General features: G+C 36.1%; 2 protein-coding genes and 1 long non-coding RNA gene across 5 annotated transcripts; 2 read left to right on the forward strand and 1 right to left on the reverse strand.

The window, feature by feature from the left end:
• The first annotated feature begins 4,673 nt into the window (after nt 1–4,673).
• Nucleotides 4,674–7,584, forward strand: LOC148566644 (uncharacterized). Its single transcript, XR_015880618.1, has 2 exons — nt 4,674–5,380; nt 5,620–7,584. It is a non-coding gene; the product is annotated as an uncharacterized LOC148566644 (long non-coding RNA).
• Nucleotides 7,585–10,490: 2,906 nt separating this feature from the next.
• On the forward strand, nt 10,491–14,099 carry LOC107638836 (Intron maturase, type II family protein). Of its 2 annotated transcripts, XR_015880737.1 has the most exons (3): nt 10,512–12,827; nt 13,573–13,653; nt 13,741–14,099. XR_015880737.1 is itself a non-coding variant. In XM_016342235.3 (2 exons), the coding sequence occupies exon 1, from the start codon at nt 10,647–10,649 to the stop codon at nt 12,819–12,821; it is 2,175 nt and encodes a 724-aa protein (XP_016197721.1). In that variant the 5' UTR covers nt 10,491–10,646; the 3' UTR covers nt 12,822–12,827; nt 13,573–14,099. The 2 variants fall into 2 exon arrangements, 1 of the variants encoding a protein (XP_016197721.1); XM_016342235.3 differs by having other exon boundaries at nt 10,491–12,827; nt 13,573–14,099.
• Nucleotides 14,100–14,196: 97 nt separating this feature from the next.
• Nucleotides 14,197–20,282, reverse strand: LOC107638839 (uncharacterized). Of its 2 annotated transcripts, none has more exons than XM_021120714.2 (12): nt 19,983–20,282; nt 19,282–19,565; nt 18,318–18,522; nt 17,901–17,991; nt 17,635–17,780; nt 16,799–17,042; nt 16,040–16,144; nt 15,773–15,955; nt 15,464–15,668; nt 14,884–15,376; nt 14,698–14,777; nt 14,197–14,600 (listed from the first exon to the last, which is right to left on the reverse strand). In XM_021120714.2, exons 2-12 carry the CDS (start codon nt 19,523–19,525, stop codon nt 14,572–14,574), a joined length of 2,025 nt encoding a protein of 674 aa, XP_020976373.2. In that variant the 5' UTR covers nt 19,526–19,565; nt 19,983–20,282; the 3' UTR covers nt 14,197–14,571. The 2 variants fall into 2 exon arrangements, with proteins under 2 accessions (XP_020976373.2, XP_020976374.2); XM_021120715.2 differs by having other exon boundaries at nt 19,791–20,178.
• Between the last annotated feature and the right edge of the window lie 585 nt (nt 20,283–20,867).

Consider the following 20,867-nt stretch of genomic DNA (forward strand, 5'->3'; position numbering starts at 1 on the left):
AAAATCTTTCCTCTAATGCTATATTTCTTCTTCTAAATTAAACCACACCTTAGCCTTGGATTCAAAACAATAATCAATTTCGTTCTGGTTTAATTGGCAATCTAAACCTGAATTATTTGTTATTTTCAACAAACGAGATAACTGATGAGGAAGGAGAAAGAGAAAACGAAAAGAGGAGAAAAAATTTCAATGAAAAAAGAAGGAGGAAGAGAAGGAGGAGGAAGAGGTGGTGGTGTTGATGGCGACGATAACGAGAGAGAAAAATTACGAAAAAGAAAAAGAAAAAGAAGAGGCACAGAGAAAGAAGAAGAAGAAGAAGAAGAAAAAGAGGAGGCACAGAGAAAGAAGAAGAAGAAGAAAAAGAGGCACAGAGAAAAACGTGAAAAACGCATGAATATAAATGACTTGTATGACTTGTATGGAAAAACGCTTGTATGTGGAGAATAACTCTTTATAGAAATGTGATAAAAAGTAGTAGTATTATAAGAGAAATCATTTTTTTTAACTTCTCTATAAGCTCCTAAATAGATTCTTAGAAAACTGTAATTTGGTTTTGAAAATTGTACCAAACATTAATACTACTACTTTTCATAAGTCAAAAACTCAAAAAAGTTATTTTTAAAGCTTCCCAAACGGGCCCTAAATCAGTCGGACCAACTCGTAAAAAAGAATAAATTGGAAAAAGAATTAGAATCCGCCAAATAAAAAAAAACTTGTTAAACCTGCGGATTTTAGCAAGGTGGGGAGGGCTAGCCAAAAGTTATTTTATTTTATTTTTTATTAAATAAAATAGTATTTAGTACTATAAAATTAACAATTATATAATTTTTTAACACATTTTTTTATTTTTCTTTTTATTATTAATTTTATTTTACACTTCTATATATATGTTCAAATTATATAATTTATTTATTAAAATAAAAATAATTTATTGATAAATATTATATTAAATAATTCTATCGAAATTAAAAATTAAAAAAATAATAATAAATTATATTATAATTTGATTATTTTTTATTTATATTTAATTTTTAAATATTTTTATTAATTTTAATTAATTTTATTTTTTTTAAAGAATTAAATAGGCTAGTTCAATGACGCGTCAATTCACCATAAAACGAAATAAGCTAACATTTTAAAACTACTTTATTTGTGAACGAATTACCTGATTTGCCACCCCTAATTTGTATCATTAGGATGACCAACAAGATAAAGTACATGTTTGATCAAGTCATTTCCAAGCAATCTTGTTCTATCAAACCCAATTTAAGAAAGTCATGCTGCATAATTTTTCAGGAGTCTATTCACATCATCTACATTTGTTGTAAAAATTAAAATACAATATACTAAATAAATCAAAATATAATAGTTTTACCTTTGTAACTATTTTATTTCTTAATAAGTCGATGTGTATTTTTTTTTATTCTTTCTAAGTAAAATAATAGTAGTATCCAAGCGATAATAAATTATTTTAATTTGTTAAGATAAATTATTGGTCATAGAATAATAGAAAGATGCTATAATAATGATCAGAATCAAACTGATAATTGAATCGGTTAAATTATTGGGTCATTGAATAATTTATAAAGTAATTTATAAATTAATTTATATCTATTATATTATTATATACTGTAAATATTTATTAAAAAGTATATATTGTGATGAGTAAAAATTTTTATTTTATTAATTTGTAAATATTTAATAAAAAATATATATTTATATTAGTATTTAGGCATAATTAAAAATATAATTAATTTAAAAATAAATAATGAAAAAATAAGGAAGAAATAAAACATAATGCTAAAATTAGTCCATTTAGGTATCAATGTAAATCGATATATTGGATTTTTTATTAGAAGATTTAATGAGACTCTATTTAATATAGAAACTAACTCTATTTACTTATCATGTTTCTTTATATAGCAATTTATTTAATTATATTACGTGTACATTAAAATTAATTATCAAAATCAGTTATCAGTATAAAATACATATTAGACTATAAATATATATTAAACATAAATTAAACTACACATATATTTATACATAAATATATTGATAGATGATTTTAGTAGTTAATTTTAGTGTACAAATAGTATTTTTACAATTTATTAGATAATAATAAGTTTGAGTTCCATTTAATGATCTGTTATTGGCTAATAAATTACTGCATATACAAGGTAGAATTCAAAATTCCTGACACTTGCTTAAACAGATGAATAAGTTGACCACTCGACTAACCCAAATTGATTGATCATTATATCTTTATAAATAAGGATAAATATTGTTTTGGTCCTTAAAGTTTGAGGTCAAAATCAAAATTGTCCATACTTTTTTTAGAGTTTGACTATTCTATGTCTTAAGGATATTGATTAAGCACTCTGTGATTCTCCAACTAATCCTGGTATTACACTCCTCATTTTTCTTGTCAACAATTTAGATATAATTTTATAGACACATCCAACCATACTTATAGGTTTGAGGTCTTTTATCTCCTTAGCCCAACAAATTTTGGAGCCAACGCTACCCACATGATATTAGACTTTGCTGGTAGCCTTACCGTCTCAAAGAAATTCAACACAGCAGCAGTGAAATCCGTTCCAATCCCATGCCAACACTTTTTTATGAAGTTCATTTTGTATCCATCACATCTTGGAGTTTTAGACGATTCACAGTCCCAAATTGCCTCTTTCACTTCCTCCATCGATGGCATCACCTCAAGGGCTTCAACTTCCTCCCTTTCCAACCGATTAACTAAACCATCTCTAAAACTCAAACTTGGAGTAGCTTCCTGGTGGTACAGACTTTTATAAAAATCTATGGTTGCAACTTTTATTCTTGCATGATTCTGCACTTGTCTTCCATTAATCACCAATGACTCAATCCGGTTATTCCTTCTTCTCGTCGAAGTAATATTGTGAAAATACCTTGTATTCCTATCCATCTCCTTATCATGCTGAGATCTAGACATTTGCTTCTAGTGAATATCCTGCCTAACATACCACTTCTAACAGCACCTCATTTATGCCATTCTCCTTGCCTCCATTGACCATCATAAAGTCCACTACTGACCATATCATCCACCTTCTTTATCTCTTCCTCAAACTTCTTTATCATCTCAGTGATATCCCCGAAATGCTGCTTATTCCATCTACCCAGCGGTATTGACAACGCTTTCATCTTTTCTAAGAACTATCCATCTCCTAATTCCCTTCATTCTTCCTTCACCATTCTTAAAAATCCTTCATGTGTGAACCACGAGTCCAAGCTACAAAACGGTCTAGGTCCTTTAAATTTTCTTCTGTCCTCCACTATCAAAGGGCAGTGATCTGATAACCCTCTTAGTCTTCCCCTCAGTCACGTCTCCGGGTACATATCAAGCCAACCCACACTAACCAAGGTCCTATCAATACGACTGCACGACTGTCCTCTAAACCATGTATACTTGCGATCATTAAGCGCTAAATCAACTAACTCCAAGTCATTCATCCATCTTCTGAAATCATCAACAGACGCTGGAAAACTATTTGCTCCTTTCATTTCTTCTAAATACAGGATTTCATTGAAATCTCCTAAAAAACAGAATGGTACCTAATACAACCCTACAAGATAACACAACTCTTTCCACATAGAAGTCTTCTCAGCTCTCACATGTGGTCCATACAGTAAACAAATAGCACACTGAAAATTATCTTTAGCTACCACCCCTTCTACACACAACCACCTATCCCCTTTATAACAATTAGTCAATTTAAAAATTAATTCATCCCATATTAACAACAACCCTCCAGAAGCCCCAATAAAGCTTACAAACTCCCAGTTAGCTCTGTCACTTCCCCAAATGCGTATTACATCAAATTTAGACACCACCTCCTTTTTTGTCTTTATCAAACCCAACATGTCCAGCTTAAATTTACTTTAAAAATTCTTTATCGTACAAAATTTTTCAACGCCTCTTAATCCCCTAATATTTCAAGAGCTTAAAATCATTTAACAAGTTTATTACACACCTGTTTATGATTTTTTGGCCGACTCCTTTGAATTTTTTCTTTCTGCTTTGCCAGCCTCTGCTTCAGAGTAATTGCTTCATTTTGCTCCTGTAAAATAGCCATGATGTTCTCCTCGTTGCTACACTGAGCACTGGACTCTACCGCTAACTTCTATTAGGGGTGGCAACGGGGCGGGTAGGGGCGGGTTTTTGCTCTACCCGACCCCGCCCCGCCCTACAAAAAACCCGCATCAAACCCGCCCCGCCCTACCCGCGGGTTGTAAAATGTTAAACCCTAACCCGCCCCTGCGGGTACCCGCCCCGCCCCTACCCGCCCTTATAATTATTAAATCCAACAAAAAGATTAAATTTTAAAAATTATATAACCACAATTTACATACATAATATAAATTAAAGTAAAAATTTATATATGATATAATATTATTAATCATTTTACTAATTATTTTATATATATTACGTATATTATATATTAAAAATATATATATTTACATATATATTATATATACCGGGGCGGGTAGGGGCGGGTTCAACCTAAACCCGACCCCGCCCCGCCCCGCCCAAGAACCCGCCCCGTTAAAACCCGCCCCGGTGTGGGGGCGGGTAATTACCCGCCCCGAACGGGTAGGGGCGGGGTGGGTACCCGCGGGTTCGGGTAGTGTTGCCACCCCTAACTTCTATGTCTCTTTGTTCTCTACCATTTCCTCTTGCCAACTTTGCCGTTGATCCTCCCTGTGGAACCCACTACCTCCATCTAGGCCAGCTTCCCAGTCAGTTCCGTCTTCTGCGTTACTCTCACATTCTTCCTCTTATTCATGGCCCTGAGCATCTGCCCCGTCCTCCTCCAATCCTTTCTCCTCCTCCAGTCGCAAGATTGTTACAGCGCTAGGTCTCCTTTGTCCCTGCTGTGCAGTTTTTGTTGTTATTATTTTTGTGCCATTTCCACGCCCAACAATAGCAACCTCCAGTCCTGGAGCCACTGCCTCAAATCGCACAATTCTCATCTCGGACTCACATTAGACGTTCAAGTGAGAAGCACTTTGATTGGCGGTTCTGCCCATCTGATCCTCCCACCGCCGTTCTATCCGTCCGTGGGTTGCCTCCGCCTCGTCGCTCGTCCCTCTACCGCGCCGTGCAATCACGACGACCCGTGCGTCCTCCTCCATCACGCTAGGGTTTTCGCTTTCCTCTGCCGTATGCTCGAGCCTCCCAGCCCCTGTGGCATCGTCAAACCCAGTCACAAGCTGCGTTGTCCCCTTGTGGAACCCGTTTCTTTCATGCTGAGTCAGCAAAGCAGCTGGGTCACCCCGGCCCATTTTGGGAGCCCACTGCAAGGCCTTTTAGCATGGGCCATCTCCTTTACACGATCATGAGGTAAGGGTCCCCAATTGTTGGGCCTATTTGCTCCTAGCCCAAGTTCAGCTCCTCCATGTGCACATGTTGGATTTGCATTGCACGTGACATAATTATAAGACACTGTTTTTGCCGAATTTTTCTCTTGATTGATTTCAAATGATCCCTGAGGATCCTGAGTCTCCTTAAATCCCGCATGATTATTGTTCTCAGAATAATACATTGAATTAATATGATTCCATTCATTCAAATCTATGCAGGAAATTACCCTTCTGTCCGTATCGTGTTCTTCCTTCCTTCCTTCCTTCATCATCAGCAGCGCCACCTGATCCCATCCAGCCATTAGCAGTTTGCCACCATTGTTTAGTATGCCACCAGCACCCTCGTACTGCATCTCATCTCTAGTAACTCTTCGCTGGTCCCCTTCCGCAGGCATTAATTCACGAATACATTCTTCTCGGTACACCTCTCCATCCACCTCTTTTACGTGAATGCCAAACCCACTTGCACCTACTGTAATGTGAATCTGCTCATTAATTCTATCAAAACAACACGTATTAATCAGAACATGACCAACACTGAAAAATGCACACGATTCTGTAAGTTTATCGCACTTAACTACCTCATCCCATTAATCCCCTATCTTTCAAAAAGTCTCAGTTAACTATACATGTATTGGAACTCCATAACATTCTAACCAGACTCTTCTCGATTCACTTCTCTCGTTCTCATCCCATCTCCACACCGTATAAAACATTTTTTAAAGGTCGATCATCTTAAAAGTGTTAGCTTCCTCAGCACTTATCATAGTATCAAACGTTAATATTGCCTTATATGCTCCCAACTTCCGCACTTATGTTACGCCTGGCCAATTCCTATGAATCTTTTGACGCAGTGCCTGAAAATCGATTGCCGATTTCATGCCTCTAACAATACTTCTTTGCAGCCAGGTGACGTTCTCATTCGCTATCGGTACTTCTAACTTCTTTGTCCACCCATTCTTATTCGGCTCTTTAATAAGTGCAACACTCTGCTGTTTTACGACTTTCTCTTCAACTACTCTTCTACTCCTTGTCTGTTCCGCGCTTACTCCACCATCATATCCTGTTATCTCCGTTTCTTCTTTACCCTCCGTATTTCGAATAATAGCTCTCTTTCTATACTTCGCTCCTGCTATAAAAAGCCTCTTTCTACGTAGCACCATACTTTTCATATCTGCAACAGCCTTCATTGCTCCTCCCTTTGTAGTGTACCATATAAATGCAAATAGATATAGATCTAGCCCTTTTTGTTCTTTCACAATAGGTATATGTCTATGATTCTGCTTGTCCATTTAAACAAGTTGAACAGTTCTCTCTTTAATATATCTTCTGGTAAATTGTCGACAAAAATGGAAAAAGATTCAAACTCCAATCGTTGATACTCTTCTTTATTCCAAACCCTAGGATCTTTCTCATGTTTTATCTAATTAGTTCTTTCCCACCCTGTATTTTTTCACGTCGCACGCTTCCGCTCTCGCACTCTATCTCCCTCTCTCTCTCATTTCTCTCTCACATTATTAAAAAGTATTTTTCACTCTTTTATTAAAATATACACTAGTAGACCAAACATTCAGAAATTAATTAAAGAATAGAAGTAAAAATGGTGTTGTTCAAGTATATTGTTGCATGGAGTGTAATCCACAAATGTGGATTTGCAAAACTCAGTAACCTGCAAAACACAGGTTATGTTTTGAGTGCAACGGAAAAAGGAAAAGCTGCATGCAGGCTCCAAAACGCAGCTTGCGTTTGGCAGAGAAGCAGCTTGAAGCCTCGAAATGTGTCCCTGCTATCTGCATGTAGACAATGACTAAACGATTGACCGCTTGGGAACTTCTAAAACGCAAGTTACATTTGGCAGCAGCTAAGAACAAAACGCAGGTTGTATTTGGCAGGCTCCCTGGCTGCATGAACGCCACGTGTTGGAGGAGAATGGTGATGGAGTCTATAAAACCCAAATTTAACGTAAAACACATGAAGCAAAGGTAGAAGAGGTGAAAGGCTTGCTGAGGTTATAGAGAGGGGTTTTAATTTGTAAGGTTGTGCTGAGAGTTTGTGGGAGGAAGAAGAAGAGTAGAAGGTTTAGGGTAGATATTATAAAACAAAAAATAGTTCGTAATTTTACTAAACATGAAGAACATATTATTGAGTATTTGTATCATCCTCAATGAGTAAATAATTTTTTTTAATATTTAATGATATATATATATATATATATATATATATATTTGAATATTATTTATTTGTATTATAATAGGTAATATTATTATTATCGTTATTATTAACATTATTGTTTGGGTTTATTATTGCTACTGTAATTATACTATTATTATTATTAGTGACATTGTTGTTATTATTATTATTATTATTATTATTATTATTATTATTATTATTATTATATTTGAGTAATTATTATTATGATTAGTATATTATTATTTGTTTATAATAATACTGGTTATGATAATGACAATAATTTATTGTTATTTTTTAATAATTAATAATATTATTTATTAATTTATTATTATTTTTTAGTGATTTATTATTATTTTTTAGAATAAATTACCATTTGTATCAATGAAAGATACAAATGCTGACAAATGTATCCATATAAGAATAAAACGACAATTGTACCCACGGAAGATAGCTTCCATGTGCCAAGAATACCCTAATGGACCAATTGTGTAACCAACGTCCGGGTACTCTTGGCACACGGAAGCTATCTTCCGTGGTTATAATTGTCGTTTTATTCTTATATGGGTACATTTGTCAGCATCTGTATCTTTGATAGGTACAAATGGTAATTTATTCTATTTTTTATGATATAATATTACTGTTTAATATTATTTTTTATAATAATATTATTTAAAAAATATCACCGTTCATGAAAATTATTATTATTATTATTATTATTATTATTATTATTATTATTATTATTATTATTATTATTATTATTATTATTGCAGGTTATTATTATTGCAGGCTATCAGAAATTTGTTGTCCAGAAAATTATATCCGCCAGAAATCTTTAATGAGGTAGCTTCAGCGTCATTAGCACTCATTGGGTTTCAACATGTTTCGCGAGTTGACAAAATGAGAAGCCATTCTGCACTACTCATTGCCTTGGTGGAACGATGGAGGCCGGAAACACACACATTTCATCTTCCGGTCGGCGAAGTGACGGTGACGCTGGAAGATGTGACGTGTATTCTAGGCCTCCCGATTAATGGGGCGCCTGTTACGAGTAGATTAGACAGCAGTCACCAGTTTTTGGTGGAGAACTGCATCGCGTGTTTCGGTCGAGAGTCCGGTCCGCAAGATCATGTCTTGGGTAAGGTTAATCTTGCATGGGTCCGGCGGTGCAGAGATATTGAGCCGTGTGACACGCAGGAATCTTTTGAGCGGTACGTACGGGCTCACATTTTCTGCGTGCTCGGAACGGTTGTGTTTTCGGATAAGTCGACCACTTCACTGAACTCGAAGTTTCTTCCTCTACTTCAGAACGGCACCATAACCCTTACATTTCGCATAGAATGTCTGCGGCTCAAACTCATACACAGTGTAATCAACTCCTCTAAATATAGTGTAGCTTTTGATTGTAGATATCACCGACTCCATGGAACCAAGTTCCATTCTGACCCTAAACTTGCTATCTTCCGCTGCAACATTGCCTCCACCTACGACGAAGGAACCACTGTTAGTACAAGGCAAATTAATGGTAGTGGTAACTTTAATTAATAACCATAAGATAACATACCAATATCTGCATACTCAGGAAATTTCGGGGCATGCATGACTTCGAAATCCAGAGTCCACATAAAAGACGAAATGCCAAACGGGTGCCGGTTTACAATCGCATCCACCTCATTCTGTATTGCCAGATTGCCTGTCAAGTCTCCGTCATCATTTTCGTCATCGACCTCATAGTTAGCTTCAAACTCCTCTTCACTATCGTTGTTATCTTCTTTCTAATCTATATCCCCGAGTTCATCAATGTTGACATCGTCGCCAATCGCATCCATTCCCGTATGCTGTTCAAACTCAACGTACAACTCTATCATCGGCACGTGAAATCGGGTTTGTTGATAAATATAGAACATTTGCTGCATGCATGCGTCGTCAGTTGAAATTGTATCATTCCACCAAATACTTATACAGAATTTCTGTACAAAATACTGCTCACTTTTTTCGAAATGTGACTTTGTATGTTCTCACAAAGACAATTTTGCAACTCTACAAAACTCATGGTACATGGAATAGCAAATGAAAATGGATATTCACATATAAAAGTTACTGCTTCGTGTGTGTTTGGTATAATCTCACCGTTAAAATATACACTCGCATATTTGCAATACCTTTCATAACTTCAACCTCACCTAATCTGACTTTTTTTAGACTATTAAATGCCAAAAAAAACTCACTATGTATCATTCGACTATGGAAAAAAGAGTAATAGAAGTAGAAGTGAAGTGAGGACAGTAGCATCAGTTTCGCTTCGTATTTATAGGCAAAACTCTTTTTTAAAATATTTTTTTATTCAAATCGTAGGCTGCGTTTTGAAGCTTCCAAAATTTGTTTTGATACACAAAAAACGCAACCTACGTTTTGGACTACGAAAAAAGACGCCCATTTCCAAAAATAACTTGTATTTTGGGCTAAAAAAATATTTCGAATTGCTAAACGTTGCCTCCGTTTAGCGAATTTCAGAAATTAAAAAAAATAAAAAATCCAAGACGCAAATTATGATTTCATCTGACACCATAACAATGAATATTTTTGCCAAGCCTCCATTTCATAGTGTTACACCATACTTTTTTGTTATTTGCAAAAAAATGAGCCCCAAACATTACTCCCATTTCAATTATTATCAGAAATGTTCAGAACAGTAATTTTAGTTATTATTTTATCTAACATAAATACTAAATTATTTTTAATAAATAAATTTTATTAATTTATATATACAAATAATAAAAATATAAATATAAATATAAAATACATGATTTTGTGTATAAAATATTTATTAATATAAATATAAATTATCATTAATCATAACAAAAAAATAATATTATTTACTGAGGCTGGCGAAATTGTTATTTGACTTCTTTCTATTAGAAAATAATAAAAATTAAAAAAGAACAAAACTTGAGCGCAGCGGGCTGCAGGGTTTGGTGGAGGAGGGGTTTTTGCAGCTTCCATTTCCAGCTTCACTACACTCATGAGATGAATCCCTGGAAAAAATACACAGAAAAATTATGCATCATCACCGACGCTTCACCCACTTCTTCAACCTCTTCTGCACCAATACTCCCCTGCGGACACTGCGCACTATAACCCCTTCCCTGCACCTGCACCTGCACCTGCACCAACACCACCGCGCCCTTTCATTTTCTCCGCTGCACCGGCATCCACCGGATCCCACCCCCTCCCTCTTCAAGGACGACCCAATCGCATTCCTCTCCAACTCCTGGGTCGACAACTTCCGCCACCCCAACGCCACCGTCACCAACCTCTCCCCTTCCTTCCGCCGCCTCGACCTCTGGCTCCTCGCCTACCAGAAGGTCGTCGCCGACGACACCGGCTCCTACCTTCCCCGCTCCTCCGTCCCCTCCTCCGCCCTCAACGACCTCCTCTCCCTCCGTAACGCCGTCCTTGACCGCAGATTCCGATGGGGCCAGCGCCTCAAGTTCTTCATCAAGTCCCCCAAAGACACCACCGATTATGAATCCCTATCGAAGAGGAAAATCAAAGCCATATTAACCACCACACAACCGACCCCTTTTCAGGACAAGATTGTTCAGGAGGTGTTGCTGATGATCTTGGAGCCAATTTATGAGGCTCGGTTTTCGAGCAAGAGTTTTGCCTTTCGCCCCGGTAGGACTCCTCACACTGTGTTGAGGGTTATTAGGAGGAGTTTTGCAGGGTATTTATGGTATATGAAAGGTGATCTGAGTACCCTTTTGGATGGAATGAAGGTTGGAATGGTGGTTGGTGCTGTGATGAGGGATGTGAGGGATAAGCTTGTGGTTGATTTGATAAAGGACGCATTAGTTACTCCGGTGGTGAAGACCGAGGTTGAGAAGCCCCAGAAGAAGAAGAAGAGGAAGTACCAGAAGAAGAGGGTGTTGGCTGAGGATGAGCCTAAGCCTGATCCTTATTGGTTGGATACATTCTTCGGGTTTGCGCCCGAGGAGGCCGAGAAGGTTCCTAATTGGGGGCATTGTGGGATTCTTAGCCCGCTTCTGGTTAATGTTTGTTTGGATGAATTGGATAAGTGGATGGAAGGGAAGATTAAGGAGTTTTATGTTCCTTCTAAGAGTGATGTTATATGGAATAACCCTGAAGGGGAGGCGGAGCAGGGTAACACGTCTTGGCCGGAGTTTGTGCCTACGAGTGGACCAGATAAGACAAGGAAGATGGATTATATAAGATATGGTGGTCATATCTTGGTTGGTGTTAGAGGGCCTAGGGCTGATGCAGCCTCGCTGAGGAAGCAGTTGATTGAGTTTTGTGATCAGAAGTACATGCTCAAGCTCGACAATGAGAGCCTTCCCATAGAACATATAACTAAAGGTATAATGTTTCTTGACCATGTGTTGTGTAGGAGAGTTGTTTATCCCACTCTTAGGTACACTGCCACCGGTGGTAAGATCATAAGTGAGAAGGGTGTAGGAACCCTTCTGTCAGTCACGGCGAGCTTGAAGCAATGCATCAAGCAGTTTAGAAAGCTGAACTTTCTCAAGGGAGATAGGGATCCAGATCCCCAACCTTGCTTTAGAATGTTCCACGCTACTCAAGCTCATACAAATGCTCAAATGAACAAGTTTTTGGGCACCATGGCTGAGTGGTATAGGTATGCAGATAATAGGAAAAAGATTGTGAACTTCTGCTCTTACATCGTGAGGGGCTCGCTTGCAAAGCTATATGCTGCAAAATACAAGCTCCGGTCAAGAGCAAAAGTATACAAAATCGGTGCGCGTAACCTGAGCCGCCCATTGAAGGAGAAGAAAGGGCAGTCTCCTGAGTATCAGAATTTGCTAAGGATGGGCCTTGCCGAGTCAATCGATGGGCTCAAATATACAAGGTTGTCTCTTGTACCGGAGGCAGATTATACTCCATTCCCTAGTAACTGGAGACCGGATCATGAAAAGTCATTGCTGGAATATATAAAACTAGAGGATCCAAAGACATTGGAGGAGCAACAAAGCAGCATAAGGGAACAAGGTCTTGTTTCACCACAAGATTACATTTCAATGCTTGTTTGGAATTACAAAAGGAGTACTCTTCCTAGGGATCAGCTCTCCTTTGTTAAGAGCGATGAAAGTACGGTGGGAAATCAACAGTTGCTGGTTGGCTCGAACCAGGATGAAGATGACCGCAAAAGCAACGAGGAAGAAAATGATGAAAATATGGATGCAGCACAAATGTAACAAAAGGTTTGTAATGTACTCACAAATCAATATTTTAGTTTAGCTTATGCTTTCTTTGATTACCCATACGTTCTTTCAATATATATTGGACATGCCGAGAGTTTGAGTCTTATTTTTGTTTCCTGCTATAATTTACATTACAAATTGACAATATTTTTAGCTACTGCCTCTCTCCGTTTGGTGCTAGTGATGGTATAACATACTTATGTATTGTTATATTTGCCACTTTAATAAACTGTAGGATACTACCATGATCACTATCAACAAACCAATCTTTAGTCCAACTATGAGTTGTTGGCTACATGGAATTCTATTATGCTGTTCATCATAAACTCATGAATCACTACGTATTGTAGTTGTACACTGGACTTTCGAGTTTTGCCTCTCCTTCTTGTCATATTAGCAGCATTGTCAGAATATCTGTTTGACTCAATTTTTGGTATTCTTGTAGAAAAAGTATAGGAACCAACGTTTAAGTAGTTAATATTAGCCATTTTTTTTCTTTATTGAAAAATTATTTTTTAACCCTCATTTTTGGAATATTTAGTGTTGGGGGTTAGAATTTAAGATTTAGGATTTAGAATTTCGAATTTAAGATTAAAAAAATAGCAGATATTAGCCGAAGAAAGTTGACAACTTAGTTAAACTTATTCTTATAACTTACTCATCAATGCCAAATGTTTTACCTGGCCTCTTACTTCAACAGTTCAACCTGTCTGAATGTCCAATAAACCCATCTTTCTTGTTTCAGGTTGATCTCTTCTTTCACCTTCTCACTGTTGATGCTTGCCTGACAAAGGATTAAACAAGAGTGAGTAGTTCTTTCGCGCTGGTATGACTTGGTACTCTGCCTGTGAAGTTCCAACACTGAGGATGAAGATAAAAATTTAATCACTTAGAAACACATACAATCTTTCAGCATGCTGTTGTGGACTGCTTTTTTTAACGAGACTAGTCGATGGAGTATGCAACTTTCTGTGCAAGAACCATGTTGCTTTTTTTAACGAGACCGGAGGAAGGAGTATGCAACTTTCTGTGCAAGGACCATGTTCCTTATACGGGTAGATGCAAGTGATAAGGATACAGGAATTGAGCTGCAAAAGAATCGGTTGAAATACATGATAAAATTTTCTTGAAGTTGGTCATTTGTTCATATGTATTAGTCTTAAATTTTGGGTGTCTTCAACTCCTACTAGGAAGCAGAAGCATTACATATTTTGTTTTCATTAATTCCACCAAAAAATGGGGAAAGGTTGAGATAGCAAATTAGCAGTTTCACTTGGCTCTCAAATCATCAAGAAATTTTGAACAAATTGTTTGTTAATATAACTTTAAAAAATAGAAGATAGTGGAACAAAAATAGTGGTTCTGGGGCTACACAAATTTGCTTTTTTAATTCTTGTGAATTTTGGGATACACCAAAGCCTTGGATTAAGTTCTAAGTTTCAATGGTGTGAGTAGAGGTAATGAAATCTGAACTTACTTACAAGACCCTCACACCCTTTCCCAATGAGAAATCAAAATATTCAATCTCTTAACAAATTTGCTCAATGCCTGGCTACCTAAATCCTAGTAGTTGATGTCCCTAATTGTCTGATATTCCTTACAAAGTCTTGAATAAGAAAATTGAAATAAAGAGATCAATCACTAGTTCATGAGCAATATTTGTGATCCAATACATTGATGAATGAGATAAAATAAATAAGACTAAGCTGAGAAGTATCCCAAGTTAGTTCTCTAGCTACCCTCTTCAATAAGCTCCAATGAATTGTGCTTCACCTGTCAATAATGTAAACAAAGGGTTAAACTGTTAAAGATTCTTACATTATACATATGATGATGAAGCATTAAAGATAAATCACAGTCACAAATGTACCTATTAAATATAAGCTGATAATTAGTGTCACCAAAATGGTAAATATACAAGCCCTCACACTAGCAACACTTGAGGTTGACCTACATACAACATAGGCAGTTTCATCAAATGAAATGAGAGTTGTTCAATGACCAATGGATCAATTTAGTAATATGAGAAAGGTTTCATGAGTTAAATGAGAATTACCTTGCTACTAGGTCCTTGACAGATTCAGTTGTTAAACCAAAACCAAAAGGAAAGAGTGGATCATAGTGAGGATCCCCAACATTCATAGGGAGTTGATCCACAGATTTGAACCATGTCCTAGCAAGCTTGCCACTAAAACCATAGTCGCCAAAAAGGGCATCGGTCACGCCTTGGCCTTCAGTGCCCGGTAACCATGCTGCCACCAATGCGTCTATAGAAGAAATGTACGGTTCTATCACAATAGGTCTACCAGAAACAATGATAACCACACACTTAACATTCCCACAGACATTGTTGATTATATTTGGACCAGGATCCGTCATTGTCAAAGTGGTGCTGTCACCAGCAGTCTCGGCGTAAGGAAGCTCACCAACAGCAACAATAGCATAATCAAAGTTGTTGGACTTTACAAATTCGCTATCCGGGTTCTCACGAAATACAACTTCAGTGCTTGGATCAACTGCTGATTTTATGGCACTAAGAATGGTTGTTCCTGTTCATGGAAAAGAAAAAGACTTTAAACTGTTTCTAAGGTTCCTCGGATGAGCCGAAACTTTTAGACATATCTTTAGTCGCTTACCGCTTGTGTCCATGTTGCCACTAAACCCTTGCCATTTGATTGTCCACCCGCCACATTGGTAACCCAAATTGTCAGCATGTGTACCAGCAACTAGAATTTTCGGAACATTCTTTGAAAGAGGCAGAAGTGGAGCACTTCCATTTTTCCCATTCTTAAGCAGCACAAGAGATTTTCTCACAGCTTCCCTTGCAAGATCCCTGTGTCCCTAGATACACAACAGGATCTTATCATTACAGAATATACATGCTTTTGTTGCCAAGTTTGTTACAACAAAATCCAATTTATGGTTGGGATGGTTTGAGCTCTCACCTGACTTCCAAGCTGGTCGACTAAACTGAAATCGGCTAGAGGATTTTCAAAAAGACCCATGGTAAACTTAACAAGCAAAATTCTCGCCACAGCATCATCAATCCGGTCCATTGGAATGACATTGTTCTTGACCAAGAGATTAAGATCCTGAATGAACTCATCAAACTTGTACGGGACCATCACCTATAATAGTAATTAACAGAAAGAATAAGTTCTATAGCAGAAATTTAGTACTGCTGACAATTTGGCCATAAAGAACAGACTAACCATATCAACACCGGCTTGAATGGAAGCTTGGACAGAGTACGTGTAGTTTGAATCTGGTGGCGATGTGATTTTGTCGATACCTTGCCAATCAGAGATGACAAATCCCTGATAAATAAATAAAAAAATTTAGTTAGTAAGCATCATGCAAGATACACCTATTGCAATGTGTGTCAAATAGACTTCTCAAGGCTTCAAATCCAATATAAATTTTATAATAGATAAATAGAAGAAAGTAATAATCTAATATTGTTACTAGTAGGTGTGTGGTTCAAGTATTACTTTGTTACTCAGATTCCATTCCCACGGGAATCAAATATACCCAGAGGGAAGGTGGGAATTGAAATGATGGTATTTTGATTTCTTGGAATCAAACTTGCTTGGAAATAGCTTTTTAAACTTTGAACCAAACATGGAAATATGATATTCCCATCTTAAAATTCTTAGGAATTATTTATAATTTCCCCAACCACACACACCCTGAAGGTATTTCATATGCCTCCTCAAATAAGCATGACAGAAATATCAAATGGCGATTGAAATTTTCAAAGAAAAATGACATGAAAACATCTCAATGTGGATATAACAAATGATGATAAACAACTAAGGCTTAAAAGTAGAAGGTTTAATATCAGTGAATGCTACACAATGTAACTTAATTATGTTGCTTTCCCAGATTTTTTTCTATCCATAATAGAGATATACAAGACAATATAGTAGTAGTGAAATTCACAAAAAAAGATTAGAAAGTAATCAAATCACCTTAAACTTAAGGGTGTTCTTTAGGAAGCCGGTGACTAGATCACGATTTGCATGCATCTTTACCCCGTTCCAACTGGAGTACGAAACCATCACTGTCGAGACCCCTTTGATAATGGAATCAGAATAGGCAGGCATATGAAGGCTAAGCAATCCATGCCAGTCAATCACAGTGTTGTTCTCATTAACTCCCTTGGTTGTACCACCGTCTCCAACAAAGTGCTTAGCACAAGCAGCTACCTTTGTCCTGCAAGGAATGTATAAACTTGATGAATGATAGAGGGAAAACAAATGAAAATTTTATTCATGCAACTACATCAAAATACAACTTCATCATATAATCCTGATTTTGCTTTCTTTTTCCACTCCTCGTTACTTGTTGTATTATATGATGTTCTTGTTACTGATTTGAACTCTGGAGCATTACCAAAACTATGCTCACTACTCACAAGAACATCCTAAAAAGACTTTATTATCTAAATTAAGTTGAGATTATGAATGAGTATCAATTATTGAGAACCACATGGCTACCACAATGACAGATACAACATATCAACACCTTGCAGATACAGAGACAGAGGCATACGATGGCTCTTTCGACACAACGTATAAGATTAATTCAAACATTAATTTCTTAAAGTTGAAACTTATTAGTTAATTATTACATTACAACATTAGTGATGCATAAGCACTAAACATGAAAATTATGTAACTATGTACCATAATTCACCACCAGGCAAGGACAACATTTTAGGAAATATGTTCATAAACACTTGAGGAAAACAAATAAGGAAACACAGTCTTTCTTTTAAATGGATTTACTACGATTAATTTCTTACTTGCCACCAACATATGGAAATCCCTTCTTGGCATTGGCAGGGAGACTTCCTTGTAGTCCAGGTATTATCTCTGTCATTTGTTCCACAATTTTAGGATCCTCACTGTAGCTTTCATAACACCGACCCCATCTTGGATCTCTACAAACCTACAAATAGTGTTCCAGAAGTAATTAGTTAAGTTATCAAAGGAAGAAATGTGAACACATTACGCCTAACAAGAATTTTTCCTACACAAGTTTATCATTAGACTCTTGCTTTTTATTTACCGCAATACATGGAGCAAAGACATAAGGAATCCCCGTCGCTCTGACTTCGAGAGCAGTTGCAGCTCCAATCTTTTGGGCAAGGTCAGGATCTCTGTTAGTCAAAGATTATTAGAACAGAACAAGTGGTGGATGAACTAAATAAAGCATATAAACAACCTAATGCATCAATAAAACACCATTAAGATTACAAACACAATGATATTGACTTGTAAACCAAAGTATATTTCAGGCTAAATTAATTGATATCATAAGCAAATTTATTTTAGTACCATCATTGCACAAGAATGATAGTTTGCTCATTGTGGCAACAAGATCCTTGAACCAGATAAATCATTAAATATCAAGTGAAGTGCGAAAGTTCTATCGAAAGTTGTCATGTAACATGCTGACAAATAAACAATCAAAATCTCAACTTGCCTGGTACATCCAAGTCCAACATTATGGGGAAATATGGTAGCATTATAGACATTGTTGTGGCCATGAACAGCATCAATCCCATACATCATTGGAATACCCAATCGACTTGCCAAAGACCCTTTCTGAAATTCATTTATCATGTTAACCCAATCTTGAGCAGTAGCTTTCGGAAGTGGTTCACTTCCACCGCCACTTAATACACTCCCTGCAAGCAATTAAAAGAACCAGCTAATTGATAGTTCCTTAATAATGTCATCACTTCCTTTAATTTTGGAAACTTGCCTTTTTGTTTGTAAAGATCTTTTGTAAAAAAAAAGCTAAAAAATCCCCAAAATTTATCATTCACTAAAAAGATCAAACAGGAATGAAGGGGGCAGAGATCCAAGTGAAGTACAAGGCAAAGGAAGAAAATGGCAGAAAATCGGCAACTTTCCGATTTTTCAGGCTTTCCTTCCCCGCCAATAGAATCAGCATGCCATTTCTCATTTTGGTAATAAGTCCACAGAGAGATTCTTAAGTATTCATATTTACAAGTAAATGCAAAAATGTTAACATCTATTATAAAATCTATAAAGAAATTGTCATGTTTAGTGAACTAAAATGTGAAAGAATGAAGACACTAAGTAACAAACACAGAAAAATTCCCTCAACATAAGTGACAAAAGTATTGAAATTGTATGTTGCAATGTGATTGGATGTGGGAGTGGGAAATTGGTGGAAATCACGGGAATGGAAGTGTATGAAAATAGGCCACATCATTCTAAAAATTTCCCAACCTATAAACAAGACAAGGAAATTATGTCATGCAAATATTTCAAAGACAGGACACAATCACCAACTAATCATATGGTTTAAAACATTCATAAAAAAAAAAAAAAATTCAAATACAATGCTCATAAGAGGGGGGGAAACAAGCAATAAAACACTTTCCAAATATGCCCTTTAACTACTTCTTACTTCTTACCAATGAAGCTGTTTTTCATGACCTCAGCATTAGCAACACTCCTATCAATTTGAACCATTTGGCCAATCTTCTCCTCAAGAGTCATCCGATCAAGTAAGTCCTTAACACGAACTGCAACTGGTTGCTTTGGATCTTTGTACTTCATATACTCTCCTCCTTGTGCTTGTGCTTCACCAATTGAAACCAACCAAAAACAACAACATAGCCACAAAGAAACCAGAAAACGAACCAATGCCCTATTCATCTTGTGAATTTCCCAGCTCTAGCTTCTTCACCTGCAGAAACTGTCACAAGAGAGAAACAAACCAAATAAAGATTCAGTTATTATTATTATTATATTTGTTTATACCCCACTTGGATTCTAAGGGAAAAATGAAAGGGGAACAGAGAAAGAAAAGCATATCCAATGAAATGGGTAGAAGAAAACTAAACCTCAATTACTTGAAGCAGCAGTTTTTTTTTTTTTGGATTATTTTAAGATAAAAGGAAATGTGAAAAGGGGTACATACAGAGTAGATAACCAATCAAAGATCAATCACACTTGTTTAAATTTGCAGCAGAAAACAGTTTCCACATAATCAAAGTAAAGGAACAATCAAAAGAAACAGCAATAACAGCACACTTTGAAGTTAAGTAGGTATGAGGGAAGATGTGTGTGTGCGTGTCAGAGAGAGAGAGAGAGAGAGAAAGAGAAAGCTCACAAGGAATGCAAAAATGGAGTCTTTTAATGAAAAAGTTTCAACTTTTGACGGAATGGTGAAATGGGGTGGTAAGAAAAAAAAGCAAGAAACGGCAGAGTAGAGAGTGGAGAAGGTGAAAGGCGTGAGTGGGAGACACTTGACACTATTTGCGTCTGTGTTTGACGGTTTTATTTTTGTCTGTGAAATTTTGGAGGTTACTTTTCTTAGCTGAGACTCAGAATAAGAATCACTTAAGAGGAAGAAAAAAAAAAAAAGTGATTGGCAATGGCGATGTGATGGGAGTTGAGACATCATGTGGGTACGGGAAACTAGGATTAAAGGTCATTTTTTTTTCTTTTAATGTAATGTTTGAACAGTCACATAGTTATAAGTGTTTCATTATTTGAACATCAAAATCATCTGGATCATGAAATGACACCATGATCTAAAAGTAACGACTTTTTAATATTTTGATGATCGTTATAGAATTTAACTCTTATGCATTATGAGTGTGAAGTCACTTTATATTTACTTCCAATCAATCAATTCTACTTAGTAAATGGTCAAGTTTATTCTTGAAAAATTATACGTTCTTTGAATTAATATTAAATTTCTTTTAATTAAATTTATTTTTAAAAAAATTTAAATAAAAATATTTTATATATTTTAGTAAGATAACAAATGTGAAAATATATTATTTTAACTTATGGTTGCATTTTGGGCTTATTTGAATGAGTTTTTAAAAAATATTTTTTTTTGAATTATTTTTTTTATTTTTTAAAAAATTAAAAATAATTTTATGTTAGAATATTTTATGCAAAAGGATATTTTTATGAAAAAGTATTAGATATTAAGAGTCAATCTGTTAACTTTTGATAATTCAATTAATAATTTATAATTTTAATT

This window comes from Arachis ipaensis, chromosome B4, assembly GCF_059453495.1.
Source record: "Arachis ipaensis isolate K30076 ecotype BB chromosome B4, ASM5945349v1, whole genome shotgun sequence".
Classification (NCBI taxonomy): domain Eukaryota; kingdom Viridiplantae; phylum Streptophyta; class Magnoliopsida; order Fabales; family Fabaceae; genus Arachis; species Arachis ipaensis.